The 18,685-nt window shown below is 46.3% G+C and overlaps 1 protein-coding gene across 10 annotated transcripts in view; it reads right to left on the bottom strand.

The window, feature by feature from the left end:
* The window catches only part of ZBTB5 (zinc finger and BTB domain containing 5), a 45,026-nt gene extending 28,807 nt beyond the window's left edge, over positions 1-16,219 (bottom strand). For 3 of the 10 annotated variants that reach the window (XM_055293675.2, XM_063609018.1, XM_055293674.2), the window contains exon 1: positions 12,670-12,805. Coding sequence is in view for 2 of the 10 variants with exons in the window: in XM_063609015.1 (XP_063465085.1) it covers positions 12,399-12,640 (242 nt within the window). In the remaining 8 variants the exon portion in view is untranslated. The other 7 variants (XR_010113556.1, XM_055293678.2, XM_063609017.1 and 4 more) reach the window with 7 other exon arrangements.
* Between the last annotated feature and the right edge of the window lie 2,466 nt (positions 16,220-18,685).

The raw sequence follows: 18,685 nt of genomic DNA, 5'->3' as shown, positions 1-18,685 counted from the left end.
AGGAGTTTGCATCATGATTAAAACTCAATGTTGTACCTTCATCCCAAATAACACCAATCCTGATGGAAGTATAACTAAGGCATTGCAAGGTCTGACTGCTCTGTCCAATGAGTTAGCCAGCAACTCAGGGGTAAATGACCCATTTACAGGATTGCTAGAAAAGTGGTTCAGTAAACAGAAAGGAATAATAGCTTCAATTCTTACTTCCCTCCCAGCCGTAATGTGTGTACTTATTCTGGTCGGGTGCTGTGTCACACCGTGCATCAGTGGGTTGATGCAGAGGCTCATAAAAATGGCACTTACTTAAACCTCCCTTAACTATCCTCCACCTTATCCAGAGAAGCTTCTTCTTTTGGAAAATCAAGCAAAACAACTAAGCCAAGACATGTTAAAAAGTTTGAAAAGAGCTGTAAGGAAATGCAAGAGGAGGGACTGTTAGATATAAATTCTAAATTTCTTTTCAAAGAATCAGTATGTCAGTAGGTTCAATTATTTGCCTTCTACTTTTAAACTTAACTTCCTCGTAAAGCAACCTTTTTCGATTACCTGCTCCACTCTGACTCATTCCGATTACCTGTTCCACCCTCATTCCAATTACCTACTCAACCCCTGACTCATTCTGATTATCTGCTCTGTCATGACCATTTTTCCCACCAAACCACTCACACCAACACTCTCTTTAAATTAGCCAGTTGAAATTAGTTTAGCCTGTGCGGTCTAACCCTAACCAACAGGGGAACCACACAGCAACAGGGGCCATGTGCGTCAGGGATAAGAACCTGCTCCCCCCTTGTTCAAGTGTGTGCTCACCATTGCTCCATCAGTAAGGGTGCACCCTTCTACTGAAGTAACTTGCCTTGCTGAGAATTAAAAAGAATATTTTATATTTGAGTGCCATTTCTTTTGTGGCACCGAAACTTTATTTATAACAATATTAACAGCCATTATTTCAGAGGTCATAAGAGTTGCAATTTCCCCAGGCCAGGCATGGTGGCTCACGTCTGTAATCCCAGCAGTTTGGGAGGCCGAGGTGGGAAGATCACGAGGTCAGGAGATCGAGACCATCCTGGCCAACATGGTGAAACCCCATCTCTACTAAAATACAAAAAAAATTAGCTGGGCGTGGTGGCGTGCACCTGTAATCCCAGCTACTCAGGAGGCTGAGGCAGGTGAATCGCTTGAACCTGGGAGGCACAGATTGCAGTGAGCTGAGATCGTGCCACTGCCAGCCTGGTGACAGAGTGAGCCTCCGTTTCAATTAAAAAAAAAAAAAAAGTTGCAATTTCACCAATTACTCTTGAAGATAACATCACTGTTGTGAACCTGAGATTGACCTTTTAAGATGTCTTTTCAGGTTTTTGCACTTCTAACAACAGGATGGCTCCACCTGGACCTGCCAACCAGTTCTGTGGCCCCCACCCAGGAACTGACTCAGGAATTGACTCAGCATAAGAGAACAGCTTTGACTCCCTATTGAGTGGTGAAGCCATCTGGGCTTCGGGGTTGGGTGGGGACTTGGAGAACTTTTCTGTCTAGCTAGAGGATTGTAAACGCACCAATCAGCACTCTGTGTCTAGCTAAAGGATTGTAAACATACCAATCAGCACTCTGTAAAAACACACCAATCAGCACTCTGTAAAAACACACCAATCAGCACTCTGTGTCTAGCTAAAGGATTGTAAAGGCATCAATCAGCACTCTGTAAAATGGACCAATCAGCACTCTGTAAAATGAACCAATCAGCAGGACACGGGTGGGGCCAAATAAGAGAATAAAAGCTGGGCACCTGAGCCAGCAGCAGCAACCCGCTTGGGTCCCTTCCATTCTGTGGAAGCTTTGGTCTTTCACTCTTCACAATAAATCTTGCTGCCGCTCACTCTTTGGGTCCACACTACCTTTATAAGCTGTAACACTCACCACGAGGGTCTGCAGCTTCATTCCTGAAGTCAGCAAGACCATGAACCCACCGGGAGGAACAAACTCCTCCAGACACGCCACTTTTAAGAGCTGTAACACTCACTGTGAAGGTCTTCAACTTCACTCCTTAAGTCAGCAAGACCACCAACCCATCAGAAGGAAGAAACTCCAGACACACCATCTTTAAGAGCTGTAACACTCACCACAAAGGTCTGCGGCTTCATTCTTGAAGTCAGCGAGACCAAGAACCCACCGAAAGGAATAAATTCCGGACACACTATGAGTTCATCCCCAAGCCAACCAATCAGCACTCCCGACTCATTAGCCCCCTACCCACCAAATTATCTTTAAAAACTCTGATCATTGGCCGGGCGCGGTGCCTCATGCCTATAATCTTAGCACTTTGGGAGGCCAAGGCGGATGCATCACGAGGTCAGGAGTTTGAGACCAGCCTGGCCAAGATGGTGAAACTCTGTTTCTACCAAAGACACAAAAATTAGCCAGGCGCCTGTAATCCCAGCCACTCGGGAGGCTGAGGCAGGAGAATCACTTGAACCTGGGAGGCAGAGGTTGCAGTGAGCTGAGATCGCACCACTGTACTCTAGCCTGTGTGACAGAGCAAGACTGTCTCAAAAAAAAAAAGAAAAAAAAAGCCTCAAAAAAAAAAAAAAAAACCCACAAACAAAAGACTCTGATCCCTGAGTTTTAGGGGAGGCTAATTTGACAAATAATAAAACTCCGGTCCTCCCGCACAGTCGGCTCTGTGTGAATTACTCTTTCTCTATTGCAATTCCCATCTTGATAAATCAGCTCTGTCTAGGCAGTAGGCAAGGTGAACCTACTGGGTGGTTACACTATCCTGGATGGGATCTTGGAATAGAAAAAGGACATTAAAACTAATAAAATCTGAATAAAGAATAAACCTTAGTTAATAATGTTATTACGCAATAATGTTATAATACTCAATAACGGTTCATTAATTATAACATACCATACTAATGTTAAGATGTTAATGGTGAAACCAGGTGTGGGTATATGGAAATTCTACTATCTTTGCAATTTTCTATAAATCTAAAACATTAGAAAAAATAAAGTTTACTTAAAAGAAAAGCCACTCTCTTCACTTTTCTAGAATTTTCTAGAACCGCGTTTTTATAAAAATGTTTTATGTTCACATACAGTTCATTATTTTTAATGAATAAATGTAGTACTTAATTTTTTTCTCTTTAATTTCTAAAATGTTAAATACTGAAAACTGTAACTCGCAAAAAAGCTCTTTGGAGTCATCAATAATTTTTAAATGTGTAATGGAATCCTAAGGGCAAAAGTCTGATTACCACTTAAGTTTTGCATTTATGAAGAAACTCATGTATGTAAAATCTCATTCTTCAAAAACATAGGATAGGCCCAATGCAGTGGCTCATGCTTGCAATCCCAGCACTTTGGGAGGCCGAGGCAGGGTGGATCACTTGAGCTCAAGAGTTCCAGACCAGCCTGGGCAGGCAACATGGCGAAACCCCATCTCTACTAAAAAATACAAAAATTAGCTGAGTGTGATGGTGTACACCTGTAATCCCAGCTACTCGGGTGGCGGAGACAGGAGAATCGCTTGAACCCAGGAGGCAGAGGCTTATGACATGAGATCATGCCACTGCACTCCAGCTTGGGCAACAGAGACCCTATCTCCAAAAAAAAAAAAAAAATATATATACACACACACACACACACACTTATAAAACTTTAGTGTAAAGGCAGACTTCAACTTACACATATGTTGAGTTACTCAAATTTGTGGAATAAAGTACCCAGCCTTTCCCTTACAATAGTAACCTCCCAGGATCACTCACAGAGTATCCTTTTAACCTGTGACTGTCACGGCAAACTGCCAAAGCACCAGTGCCTTGTTAATTAACACTGCACCATCACTTACTACTATGTTTCTATTAGCTGGGTGACAAAGGGGGAAGATGAGAGGGTTGAATACCTACTAAAAGACAGGTTCTATAGGTACTTTACACATATTATATCTTATGTATGACTCCCAAGCAGTGACTGCCTATTCATTTCTAGGGCCAACATTACCAAACTAGTTCAGTAAGTGAAGGAGAAGCTGTATGAACCCACATCCAGCTATGAAATCTCACTTTGCTGTAATGAGAGCAACCCCCAGTAAGACATGGGCCCAGTGATTGATGAGATGACACTCAGGGGAGGGAACAAACGTAGCTGAGGCCGGGCACAGTGTAATGCCAGCACTTTGGGAGGCAAAGGTGGGAGGACTGAGGCCAGGAGTTCCAGAATGCCTTGACCTATAGATACAGCAAGATCCCATCTCTATTAAAATAAAAAATAAAAATTAAAAAGAATGTAGTTGTGAGCATGAACAAGGGCTAGGAATAAGGACTAGGGAACTGGAGGGAATAAAGGGATGGAGCTGAAAGGCAGGGTCAGGGTCAAGGGCTGGAGGTGCGGGTGAAAAGATGGGTATAAAATGACAGTGAAGGGAATGAAAATGAGAGCTAGTGCTCTGGAAGAGGTGGCAGGAAGGGTTTTTCTTCTCCCCTTCTTTTACTCATATCCTCTCTTGTTGCCAATGCCACATGCTTCCACCATAGACCATAGACCACAGACCACAATGCCAAGAGACCTCAGTTTTGGAAGATTAGGAGAAGGCAAGATGAGCTTTATCTTCTCCCACTGTAACCACCCAATGGGTTCACCTTGCACCCTGCCTAGACAGAGGCGATCAAGACAGGGGAACTGCAATAGAGAAAGAATAATTCACGCAGAGCCGGCTGTGCTAGAGACCAGAGTTTTACTTATTACTCAAATCAGTCTCCCCGAGCATTTGGGGATCAGAGATTTTTAAGGACAACTTGGTGGGTTAAGGGGAAGCCAGTGAGCTGGGAGTGCTGATTGGTCACGTCAGAGATGAAATCAAAGGGAGTCTTCTTGTGCTGAGTCAGTTCCTGGGTGGGGGCCACAAGATTAGATGAGCCAGTTTATTGATCTGGGTGGTGCCAGCTGATTCATCAAATGCAGGGGTCTGCAAAATATCTCAAGCATTGATCTTAGGAGCCGTTTAGGGAGGGTCAGAATCTGGCAGCCTCCAGCTGCATGACTCCTAAACCATAATTTCTAATCTTTTTTTTTTTTTTTTTTGAGATGGAGTTTCGCTCTTGTTGCCCAGGCTGGAGTGCAATGGCATGATCTTGGCTCACTGAAACCTCCGCCTCCCGGGTTCAAGCGATTCTCCTGCCTCAGCCTCCTGAGTAGCAGGGACTATAGGCATGCACCACCAAGACCGGCTAATTTTTTGTATTTTTAGTAAAGACAGGGTTTCACCATGTTGGTCAGGCTGGTCTCGAACTCCTGACCTCAGGTGATCCACCCACCATGGCCTCCCAAAGTGTTGGGATTACAGGCGTGAGCTGTAATTTCTAATCTTGAGGCTACTGTTAGTCCTACAAAGGCAGTCTAGTCCCCTGGCAAGGAGAAGGTTTGTTTTGGGAAAGGACTATTACTGTCTTTGTTTTCAAAAACTATAAACTATAACCTAAGTTCCTCCCAAAGTTAGTTCAGCCCACGCCCAGAAATGAACAAGGACAGCCTGGAGGTTAGAACCAAGATGGAGTTGGTTAGGTTAGATCTCTTTCACTGTCTCAGTACTTTGGAGCAAGCTGCAGGGAAAGGGTGGGAAGGTGCCACACTTCTTTGTTACGTGCCTGCTCCCACTTTACCTTCTGCCATGAGTAAAAGTTCCCTGAGGCCTCCCCGAAAGCCAAGCAGGTACTGGCACCATGCTTGTACTGCCTGTAGAACAGTGAGCCATTAAGCCTCTTTTCTTTATAAGCTACCCAGTATTTCTTTATAGCAACACAGGAACAGACTAATAAAAGTGATCCATTAGCAGAGTGCTGCCTTAAAGACTGACATGCCACAGGAAGTCAGTTACACGGTAAGAGTCTGAAAGCACTACATTTTAATTTCAAAATAATTTATGGCAAATTTAAGTGCTTCGTCCTGCTAGAATTTTTTTTTTTTTTTTTTTGAGATGGAGTCTTGCTCTGTCACCAGGCTGGAGTGCAGTGGCATGATCTCCGCTCACTGCAACCTCTGCCTCCCGGGGTCAAGCGATTCTCCTGCCTCACCCTCCCGAGTAGCTGGGACTACAGGTGCACACAACCATGCCTGGCTTTTTTTTTTTTTGTATTTTTAGTAGAGACAGGGTTTCACCATGTTGGTCAGGCTGGTCTCAAACTCCTGACCTTGTGATCCGCCTGCCTCAGCTGCCCAAATTGCTGGGATTACAGGCGTGAGCCACCGCACCTGGCCCATCCTGCTAGAATTTTATAGTTGCACTGTACCTGTCTAGAAATTTCCCTTTCTCGGGTGCTACATTTTCCCAAAATTTTAAATAACTAGCTTGCTACTTTAATATCTACATCAAAGAACATCTTTAGCCAGTTAACATTTTAAATATCATAAAAATTTCACAAATGTATCTAAAAGTCCATAAAAACCAACTATTAGTGGCTTCTTTTAGCTGCCTGTAAATCTGAGACTACATGTATTTTAATATGTTTAAGAAATCTGAATGTCTTGATAACCTAGAAAATGCTGTCTGCCACCCATCCCAGTTGCCCCCTAAAATCTTTAAACAATTTTAAAAAATGTTTTCTTGGCAGGGCACAGTGGCTCACGCCTGTAATCCCAGCACTTTAGGAGGCCGAGGCAGATGGATCACCTGAGGTCAGGAGTTTGAGACCAGCCTGACCAACATGGAGAAAACCCGTCTCTACTAAACATACAAAAAATTGGTGGGGCGTGGTGGCGCATGCCTGTAATCCCAGCTATGCTGCCTCAGGAGGCTGAGGCAGGAGAATCGCTTGAACGTGGGAGGCAGAGGTTGCAGTGAGCCAAGATCGCACCATTGTACTCCAGCCTGTGCAACAAGAGCAAAACTCCATCTCAAAAAAAAAAATAAAGTTTTATTTTCTTTCCAATCCCAACTGATGTGTAGCATAAACAACTTTTAAACATGTCTTTCATTGCTTTTTACTCTTGACAGATCACGAAACTTATTTTTTTTTTCAGGCGGAGTCTCACTCTGTCACCCAGGCTGGAGTGCAGTGGCACAATCTCAGCTCACTGCAACCTCCAGTTCAAGCAATCCTCCTGCCTCAGCCTCCTGAGTAGCTGGGATTACAGGTGTGCACCACCATGCCCAGCTAATTTTTTTTTTTTTTGAGACGGAGTCTTGCTCTGTCACCCAGGCTGGAGTGCAGTGGCACGATCTTGGCTCACTGCAACCTCTGCCTTCCGGGTTCACACCATTCTCCTGCCTCAGCCTCTCCTAGTAGCTGGGACTACAGGCGCCCGCCACCACGCCTGGCTAATTTTTTGTATTTTTAGTAGAGATGGGGTTTCACCTTGTTAGTCAAGATGGTCTTGATCTCCTGACCTCGTGATCCGCCCGTCTCGGCCTCCCAAAGTGCTGGGATTACAGGCGTGAGCCACTGCGCCAGGCCATTTTTTAAAATTTTTAGTAGAGACCGGGTTTCACCATATTGGCCAAGCTAGTCTTAAGCTACGGACCTTGTGATCTGCCTACCTCGGCCTCCCAAAATGCTGGGCCTGGACAAGAAACTTCTTTCTTAATGAAAAAAATTAGTCCGGCTAGGCGCGGTGGCTCACGCCTGTAATCCTAGCACTTTGGGAGGCTGAGGCGGGCAGATCACCTGAGGTCGGAAGTTCGAAACCAGCCTGACCAACATGGAGAAACCCTGTCTCTGCTAAAAATAAAAAAATTAGCCGGGCATGGTGGTGCATGCCTGTAATCCCAGCTACTCGGGGGCTGAGGCAGGAGAATCGCTTGAACCCAGGAGGTGGAGGGTGCAGTGAGCCAAGATCGCGCCACTGCGCTGGATCCAGCCTGGGAAACAAGAGTGAACACTCCCCACCACCCCCCCCACCCGCCGCAAAAATTAGGCCAGACGCAGGGGCTCACACCTGTAATCCCAGTACTTTGGGAGGCTGAAGCGGGAGGCTCACTTGAGGCCCGGTATTTGAGACCTGCTTGGTTAACATAGCAAAACCTTTTCTCTTCAAATTTTTTTTTTTTTTTTAACTAGCTGGGTGCTGGGCATGGTGGCTCACGCCTATAATCTCAACACGTTGGGAGGCCAAGGTGGGAGAAATGCTTGAGTCCAGGAGTCTAAGACCAGCCTGGGAAACACAGGGAGACCCCGACCTCCACAAAAAATACAAAAATTAGCTGGGCGTGGTGGTGCATGCCTGTAGTCCCAGCTACTTGGGAGGCTGGGTGGGGGAGGGTTGCTTGAGCCCAGGAGATTGGGGCTGCAGTGAGTTATGATCATCCCACTACACTCCAGCATGACAGAGCAAGACCCTATCTCAAAAGCAAAACAGAACAAAGTAGAAAGAAAAAAAAAACTAAACTTTCATCAAGAAGAAAACGATGACAAAGCTTTGGAGACACTATTATTATGGTGCCTTTCCAACAGAGAAGATGAAAATGGACTTAATCCATTTCTTACACCTAGTTTACTTTCAAAGCAGTATATGCCTTCACTTCTCAATCATTTATCAAATCAATAATGCTCAGCAAGTGACCTTCACTTGACCTGCAGAGTTGCTTTTGATCATCTATTCAAAATAAGTACAATGTAAGTAACTTAATGTGTTAAGATTTTTGTAGCATTTCTGGGCTCCTCCCACAACCGAATGCCCAAACACTGGATTTTGCTTTCCCAGTCTTCCTTCCTCAAATCCTCTTTGCAAAAAAGAATAAACCATAAGGACTATAAAGGTGAAAGTCTTGTATTTTTAGAGGAAGATGACTGAGTGGATTTTAAATTATAACTGACTAAGATGTACTGAAAAATTAATTATACCATGTCAACAATATCATGCATGGAAAAAAAGGGAAGCAACTCACCCTAAACATTTTAAACTTCAGAAATTGGCAATCAGCCAGACACAGTGGCTCTCATGCCTGTAATCACACACTTTGAGAGGCCAAGGCAGGCGGATCACTTGAGGTCAGGAGTTCAAGACCAGCCTGGCCAACATGGCGAAACCCTGTCTCTACCAAAAAATACAAAAATTAGTCAGGCACGGTGGCACGAGCTGTAGTCCCAGCTACTCAGGAGGCTGAGACACAAGAACCATTTGAACCCAGGAGGCAGAAGTTGCAGTGACCCGAGATCAGATTGCACCATTGCACTCAAGCCTGGGTGACAGAGTGAGACCCTGACTCAAAAAAAAAAAAGTAAATTAGGAATAAAGGCATTTGTAAACTTGTTACCATACAAAGTAACAGATTACCAAGTATAATTTCCAAAAAGTAGACCTATCACTTAATCATCCTTTGAAATTTGTAAAATCAACATTTTATTTGTTAATTTCCATTTATATAAGGAAAAATAATCACGCTGGATAGGCTCCTTTTCAGTAACAGGAAAACGAATTAGGAAAATTCATTGGTTACAATTACAATGAATTAGTTGGGTACAAAAGTCTCTTTATGGGGGGTAGGCAGCCAGGATTTTACTATGTTGCCTGGGCTGGTTTGAACTCAAGTGATCCTCCTGCCTCAGACTCCCAAGTAGTTGGGACTACAGGTGTGTGCCACCTGAGCTAAAAGTCTATTAATTTTACCAAATTTCATTAAATCTAAGATGTCTGTGATTATAAAATGCATTATTTCATGTAACACTAGGAAAAAAAACTGCCAATTAAGCTACGGCATAATGCTTACTTATGGTATCCTGTCTTCAGGGAAGAAGGAAAACTGTCTGCCAATGACTAATAATGATAGAGGCAGGAGACAGACAAATGCCTAGGCAGACAGGGGCACATCCCCAGTGAAACCCCACCTCCACGCCGAAGACAGTTTAAAAGCCTGAAAGCCAAGCTACAAGTCAAATCCACGGACCAGATTGAGAACCTGTGTTGCCGTTTGGCACACTTTCCTCTGATTGATCCCCACCCTTCACCTGTTTTACATATATCTACCCCTTTCCTAATTGGTTTTCCACACTGTCATGCCCACCTTTGAGTGGTGTCTCTGCTTTAATCTTTTTTTTTTTTTTTTTGAGACAGGGTCTCACTCTGCCTCCAAGACTCTCAGCTCAATGCAACCTCTGCTTCCCAGGCTCAAGCGATTCTTCCGCCTCAGCCTCCTGAGTAGCTGGGATTACAGGCGCACGTCACCATGCCGGGTTAATTTTTGTATTTTTAGTAGAGACACGGTTTCACCATGTTGGCCAGATTGGTCTCGAACTCCTGAGCTCGGGCAATCTGCCCACCTTAGCCTCCCCAGTTGCAGTAGAGGCATGAGCCACCACACCCGGCCTTCCCTTTAACCTTTTTGCATACTCAGAAACCAATCAGCACACACTCCCCATTCTGAGTCCCTAAGAAGCCCTGGAACCAGCCACACTGGGAAAGAAACCACCCAACTGCCGGGGTGGGGGACCACCCCCTGCATGCCCTCTTCTCTGAGAGCTGTTCCATCACTCAATAGAATTCTTCTCTGCCCTCCTCACCCTTCGAATTGTCAGAGTAACCTAATCTGTTTGGGATGTCAAGATAAATCAAAGCTTTGAGGAAATATAAGTATAACTAATAAAATGAAAGGCACCTCCAAAACTGGATCTTGAAATTAAAAGCTACTATTCCGTGGTGAAAATGATGAGAACATATGTAAAGAGCAATAGTTCACTCAGAAACAGCTGGTCTTTTAGGAGATGAGAAGTTCACTTCATACTTAAAGGCACAGTGTAGTGCTACATTCCATCCCACCTGCTACACTAACAAAACTGGCTCTACTAGACAACATCCATATTTGAGAAATATCACGTACAGTAAAAGAAAAATCACATGCTTAAAACTGACAGAGGGGGAAGTATTTAAAATTAATTTACATTAAAAAAAAAGCTGAAAGCTAACATAGAATCAATACCTTCGGTTCTTTTTTCCATTTCCAAAACGAATGTGAGCCAGATTCAAGATTCTCTGTCAGCACTACACCAGGTTTTGTCAATTTCACTGAACACAAGATATTTTAAAGTCTCCAATTCGATATAATTCATGCTGAGTTCTTTAAGTACTATTTGATATCCCAGTGATTTTTTATTAATTCCACTTTGGGGACAGTCTTGTGAGTCTCTTTTGAGAGCGTCCACTCCTAAGTTTGTAAGATGCCTTTCCTCCAAATCTTACCATTTTCAGAATTCTGCTAGAGACATATCAATTAACCAAAATCCAGCTTGCCAGCATCCTCAGCTAACTAAAAGTTATGTTTTGACACAACTTTTAGGGAAAAGGGGCAAACCTCTAGTAAATGGGTTGACTTCAGGACTCTTCAAAAAAAGAATCTGTTTATTCAGCAAAACCCAAGGGCCCAGAACAGGTCTCCACCCAAGTAGTCTTAACCTGTAAAGTCACCAAGCTGGCTGTGGTGGCCAGGTCAATCTTCCCAAATTTGATGAGATTTCCAGAAGGTTTAAAAGGAAGAGTGAATGGTTTCCTTTGGCTTAGGGGCTTTTCTCTAAAATTCCTTGTCTTCTTCCCATCTGGTCTTTTCCCTCTGAACTATTAGCTTACTGCCAACCACCGTCCCCACAGAAATCACAAGAGTTTAGGCAAATGAAAAGCAAGTTCTGCCCAGCCTTTTACGTCTAAGGCACAACAGCCCATACTAGGACAACAAATTACCAACGACTTAATGACTAAGGCACAGCATTCTCTTCAATCTCTAAAGAAAAGCCCGTAATGTCTTCTACTTAATACAGGTGAAAAATATGAGAACATGTTTTGGAATATTTTTGCTTCAATATTTGAAGGTGAAGAGTTTCTTCTATTAATTCAAGTTAACTAGAGTCAGAAGATACTACTTAGTAATCAACTTTACTGTGCTTTCACCTAAAATTTTTCCTCCAAATTATTTAGGATTTGCTTTCTGTTCAGCAAATTAGTTTCCACAATATCCTTCACTATTCCAGAATGCTGACTTTAAAAAAATGACCATTATGAAAGGAAAAAACTAACCTTCAACTCCCCTTAATTCACTGCCTTTTATTATTTACATACAAATCTGTCCTCCAAACAGGAGAAGATGGGACGGCAGTGTCTTACCACCGCATCCCCCACAGCTCTTCGCACGAAGACTGGGAGTAGTGGGCATTCAATAAATGCCTATTAAACACTTCATTCCTCTCATAACAAGTTGGGGCATTCCAAAACACTGGCTCCACCCCTCCAAGGTCGGCCGCTGGCTCCCGATGGCAGTCTGCCTACGGCCTTGCTCTGGTGAAATGAAACCTTGTCGCTCAAGAAGACACAGGATGGGGGCAAGGGAGCCGTCCGACCCCATCCCGCAGGGCAGCAGATCCTCTCTTCATCCCGCCAGGCCGTTGGGCCTGAGGCCTTTCTCACCCCATTCGGGAACCTACGTCGCCAGCCGGGGATCCGCAGGGGTACCAGCCCCCGCCCCACCCCGCAGACAGCTTGGCGTCGGGACACCGGGGACGCCTGCGCAGAAGAACCCGCCTGGCTCCTTCGCTCCGACGGTAAACAATGCCCCCTCAGAAAGACAGCCGGGGTAGGCTGGGGGCACCAGTACACGTCTGCGCGCTCCCCGACGCCTTGGCGCGCCCCTGGTGCTCAACCTTCCCCACGTGAGCGCGCCCGCCATCACGCTACTCGCTGACCCGGTCTCCTCACCTGAGCTGGGCTCCGCCCCCCTCCTCCTCGCTGAAGGAGGCGGTGACCCCTCTCCGATCGGACTCGGCAGTGTCAGAGGAGGTGGGAACGTCCGGACCAGCGTCTCCGTTATGGGACTTCCTCCCCCTTCCACCCGCCCCCCTCCCACCCCGCCTCTAGTCCCCTAGCTCCTCCAGCCAGCTCGCCGCGGCACTCTGAGAACACGGCGGCGGCGCCCCAGGATAACGGAAGTGACGTAATGCAAGAGCGCTTACTCCGCCCCATTCCTCCTCCCCCGGTTGGGCTGCAACCAATCAGCAATGGGGAGGGCGGGGCCGGGGTAGGAGTGCAGCCAGCCGGCGCACGGAACCTGGAGGAATTCACTTAGCCCCCGGAAAAACTGACCAATCCACGGTCCCTGGAGTCTGGTTGTGTTTACTACCGACTGAATCCGTGAGCTCTCTGGCCAATCACCCTTTGCCTTACAACACGTAAAACGGTTATCAAATGCCTTTTAGGGCGGGATTTATCACTAAACTGCTCCAGGTTTGGACTATAGAAATGCAGCTGTTCGCTGCAACCAATCAAAGCCCTCTGTGGTTTAGGCAAGCGGGCTTTCCGCCTAAATCCGCCAATTACAACAACGACTGCATGAGGTCTGAGGGCGCCCGAGAGGCGGGCCCTCAGGGCAGGCCGTACCGCCATTGGCTGGTCCTGAAGGATTTTTCCACCCTCGTGGTGCCCGGCCCTTTAGTGACCGAGGGCTCTTCTCCGGGGTGAATTCCCTTCGCTGAGTACACACACCTACAGGGTTGGAGATGGAGTTCCCACTTCATAGACGTTGGGAAAGATAAGATTCCAAGAAGCTCTTTAGGTTGAACTAAGCCAAAGTCCAGGGTAAAAACCGTGAATAAAAAACGCTGTCCATCGGATGGCAGTTAGGTCGGACCCCGCCCCTTGTCCAGTCCGGGTGGCTGCGCGTCTGGAAACGGTGGCGCCCCAGGAGCCCGGCGCTTGGCCCCGCACTCGGCTGCAGGTCAAATAAACCTGTAGTCTCCATGCCCAGATTTATAATCACCTGCACCCCACAAAAACAAAATAGGAAGCGCTAAGCTCTCCCACTCATATCTCAAACGTGGAAGGGTCGCGGACTTGTATGGGACAGGGTCTGAAAAGAGCGAGCCCCGGGGCGACGCTCGGGCTTCCAGGTGCACCCTCGGAGGGAGAACCCGATCCCTGAGCATCGGGCACTGGGGCCAGGGAAGAAGCCCCCTTTGCTCGGGTGAGGATGGCAGAAGAAAGCTGCCTTCTCCAGCGCAGCTTGTCTGGGAGCGCTGCGTGGCTCTGGAGACAAAGGCAGGCCCGCGAACTCAGCTGGGTTCTCCTGGGGGTAGGGGTAAGGGTCTTGGAGGAGCTCCCATAAAAATGGAACTCCCAGCCGGGCGCGATGGCTCATGCCTATAATCGCAGCAATTGGGAAGGCTGAGGCGGGCAGATCGCCCGAGATCAGGAGTTAGAGGCCAGCCTGGCCAACATGGTGAAACCGTCTCTACTAAAAATACAAAAATTAGCCGGGCGTGGTGGCGGGCGCCTGTAATCCCAGGCAGCTACTCAGGAGGCTGAGGCAGGAGAATCGCTTGAACCCGGGAGGCGGAGGTTGCAGTGACCCGAGATCGTGCCGCTGCACTCCAGCCTAGGCAACAGGGTGAGATTTCGTCTGGGGGGAGGGGGAAAGGAACTCCCCTCTTTAAGAATTGAACACATGGAATACCCCTACAGCAGATTCCATCCCTTCAGTTACTGGTCGGAAGTGTTGATTTCAAAAAGCAACCTGTTTGCGTGGATTTCTTTAAGGGCTCAGTGGAGTCTGTTGTTTACTTCTTTTCCTTAAGATTCGCTGATACTATAGCCATCACACATATTTTACTGCCAGATTGATCGGTAAAATAAGGAAAATATGGAATGATGACAGTAAGCCAAGCAATAGGAGAGATTCTTTTGCGTATCTGGCTCTCAACGGTAAATGCCATGACCTAGATTGCCTCAGATTTACAGGCTGGCAAAAGTTTTAAAAATTGTATATTCAGAATTTAGGAGTGTGTGGAAGTGGACACCCGCTTTATTGTGGACGGGAGTATCACTGATGCCCAGTTTGACGATCACTTCGTAGTATCTATCAAAATTTAAAATATGCATTTGTTCCCTTCTAGCTGGCAATTCCTTTCTAGAAATGTATGCTACCGAAATACAAAGATGTGGAATAATAAACCCAAGGCTGTTTACCACACCTTTGTTAGTACAAGGGGCGGGAGTCGGGGTGAGTGGAGAACAAACCTAAATGTGCAACTAAAGAAGATTACAAAAATTTGATAAATATGTATCATGGCTTCTTCATGACTAAGGCTCCTATAGATACAAAATGAAAGTAATAAAATCCTGCGGCCAGGCGCGGTGGCTCACGCCTGTAATCCCAACACTTTCGGAGGCCGAGGAGAGTGGGTTACGAGGTCAGGAGTTCGAGGCCAGCCTGGCCAACATGGCGAAACCCCATCTATATTAAAAAAGTACAAAAATTAGCTGGGCATAGTGGCGGGCGCCTGTAACCCCAGCTACTCGGGAGGCTGAGGCAGAAGAATCGCTTGAACTCGGGGGAAAGGGGTTGCAGTGAGCCGAGATCTTGCCATTGCACTCCAGCCTGGGCGACAGAGCAAGACTCCGTCTCAGAAAAATACATACATGCATACATACGTACATACATACATACCTACATGCGGAGGTACACGTAAAAGTTTGTGAATGTATGACTGTGAAAGGTTACTATCAAATATTCATAATGTCATTCAGGGAAGGAGAGTGGGGGTGTCATTAGGCCGGGCGCGGTGGCTCACGCCTGTAATTCCAGCATTTTGGGAGGTCGAGGCCGGTGGATTGCCTGAGGTCAGGAGTTCGAGACCAGCCTGACCAATATGGCGAAACCCCGTCTCTACTAAAAATTCAAAAAATTAGCCGGGCTTGGTGGTGCATGCCTGTAATCCCACCTTCTCAGGGGGCTGAGGCAGGAGAATCGCTTGAACCCGGGAGGCAGAGGTTGCAGTGAGCCAAGATTGCGCCACTTCACTCCAGCCTGGGTGACAGAGAGATACTCCGTTTCAAAAAAAAAAAAAAAAAAAAAAAAGGGGGTCTCCTTAATTTTTAGTTTTACAGACTGCTGTATTAATTTAGTTCCTACAACAGGTATTGTTACTTTAATAGTATTTAGGAAAACCTGGAATTTCAGGTTGCTTAGATTTTCTAATCACTGACAAAATTATTCCTAAAGTAACCTATACATTTCCCCAAAAAGGTATCAATAAGATACTTCCTGAAATCAGACAAGTAAGTTCTAAGATTCATAAGGGGAGATAATATTGAAAGAATAGGCAAGACAGTCATGAAAAAAATAAGTTGGATATCTACCTGTGAGGCAGGATAACAGGGTCTGGAGGCGGGGACCCTCAGGCCGACTCCTGCTGACTGGATGTCAGAGGCTACTCTCTTTTCACCCACGCCTTTTTCTGCGTGGCAGTTGCTCCGTGGCAGTTGTAAGCTCTCCTTTTTCTGTCTGGCAGTTGAAAAATGAAAATACCGGCCGGGCGTAGTGGCTCACGCCTGTAATCCCAGCACTTTGGGAGGCCGAGGCGGGCGGATCCCTGAGATCAGGAGTTCGAGACCAGCCTGGCCAACGTGGCGAAACCCCGTCTTTACTAAAAGGACAAAAATTACCTGGGCGAGGTGGTGGGCGCCTGTAATCCCAGCTACTCAGGAGGCTGAGGCAGGAGAATAGCTTCAACCTGGGAGGCGGAGGTTGCAGTGAGCCGAGATCGCACGCCACTGCACTCCAGCCTGGGCGACAAGAGCGAGACTAGGTCTCAAAAAAAAAGAAAGGCAGGGCAGGGGAAGGCACGGCAGGGCAGGGCAGGGCAGGACAGGGCACCAGGCCAGGCCAGGCCAGGCCAGGCCCTCTCATAGCTCCTTTCCTGCAAACAATCAGACTGATTATGGGCCCACTCTTCATGCTGATTGGTCCCTTCCTGCAACCAATCAGACTGGTTACTGGCCTACTCTTCATTCTGACTGGTCCCCTCCCGCAACCAATCAGACTGATGGTGGGCCAATGGGAAACCTCTAGGGATATGTAAACTCCAGAAAATGTTGTACCCAATGCTTTTGAGGCTTGTTCAACCCTGCTCCCACCCTGTGGCGTGTACTTTTGTTTAAAATAAATTTCTGCGGCTGGGCGCTGTGGCTCACGCCTGTGATCCCAGCACTTTGGGAGGCCGAGGCAGGCAGATCACGAGGTCAGGAGACCGAGACCATCCTGGCTAACACGGTGAAACGCCCCCTCTACTAAAAATAATAAAAAAAAATTACTCGGGAGGCTGAGGCAGGAGAATGGCGTGAACCCAGAAAGCGGAGCTTGGAGTGAGCCGAGATCAAGCCACTGCACTCCAGCCTGGGTGACAGTGCGAGACTCCCTCTCAAAAAAAAAAAAAAAAAAAAATTAGCCAGGCGTGGTGGCACACGCCTGTGACCCCAGCTACTCGGGAGGCTTAGGCACGAGAATCGCCTGAACCCAGGAGGCAGAGGCTGCGGTGAGCCGAGATCGTGCCATTGCACTACAGCCTGGGTAACAAGAGCAAAACTCCGTCTCAATAAATAGATAAATAGATAAATAAATTTCTGCTTTCACTTCCTTGCTTTGTTTTTGTGTTTTGTCCAATTCTTCAAAATGCCAGAGAACATGGACAACTACCTTCAAGTGGTAATACCTGACTTTTTACAACAAATTTAATATCAATTTAATCAAACATAATATTTTTAAACTAAACTGTAATAGCAAAAGAAGAAAACCTGGAACAATTTTTTTTTTTTTTTAAGAATCTTGCTCTGTCGCCCAGGCTAGGGCAGTGGCACGATCTCAGCTCACTGCAACCTCCACCTCCCAGGTTCAAGGAATTTTCCTGCCTCAACCTCCCAAGGAGCTGGAACTACAGGCTCACACCATGTCCGAATAATGTTTGTATATTTTAGTAGAGATGGGGTTTTGCTATTTTGACCAGGCTAGTCTTGAACTCCTGACCTCAGGTGATCTGCCCACCTTGGCCTCCCAAAGAGCTGGGATTACAGGCGTGAGCCACTGCACCTGGCCAAATAATATATTTTATAATCTTGAAGTAAAGTAGACCTTTTTAAACAAAATACAAAGCCTGAGAGGTAGAGAGTAAGTCTGATAAATGAAGCTAAACAATAATTTACATTTTTCTATTGTGCAAAAATTCCAAAATTGAAAGACAAAGAACAGAGAAAACTATTTGCAACACATAACATAGATTTAAAAAAAAATTTTTTTAGAGACAGAGTCTCACTCTGTCACCCAAGCTGGAGTACAGTGGCATGATCAACTCACTACAGCCTGAACCTTCCGGGCTCAAGCAATCCTCCTGCCTCAGCCTCCCTAGTAGTTGGGATTACAGGCATGTGCCATCATGCCTGGCAAGTTTTTATTTTTTGTAGAGATGGGGTCTCACTGTGTTGCCCAGGATGGTCTCAAATTCCTGGCCTCAAGCAGTCCTCCTGCCTCAGCCTCCCAAAGTGCTAGGATTACAGGCATGAGCCAATGTGCCCAGCCATAACATAGATTTAAAAGGCTAGGTTCCTTAACATATAAAGAGTTCCTGTATCTCAGTAAGACCAACAACCAACTGTAAAAATAAGCAAAGGACACAAATAGAGAATTCATAGAACAAGACATAAAAATGGCTCACGCCTGTAATCTCAGCACTTTAGGAGGCCGAGGCTGGCAGATAATGAGGTCAGGAGTTCGAGACCAGCCTGACACACATAGTGAAACCCCGTCTTGACTAAAAATGGAAAAATTAGCCAGGCATGGTGGCGCACACCTGTAATCCCAGCTACTCAGGAGGCTGAGGCAGGAGAATCGCTTGAACCCGGGAGGCAGAGGTTGTGGTGAGCCAAGATGGCACCACTGCACACCAGC

Source organism: Symphalangus syndactylus, chromosome 9 (genome assembly GCF_028878055.3).
Source record: "Symphalangus syndactylus isolate Jambi chromosome 9, NHGRI_mSymSyn1-v2.1_pri, whole genome shotgun sequence".
NCBI lineage: Eukaryota > Metazoa > Chordata > Mammalia > Primates > Hylobatidae > Symphalangus > Symphalangus syndactylus.
This window is presented reverse-complemented; position numbering and strand designations above follow the sequence as displayed.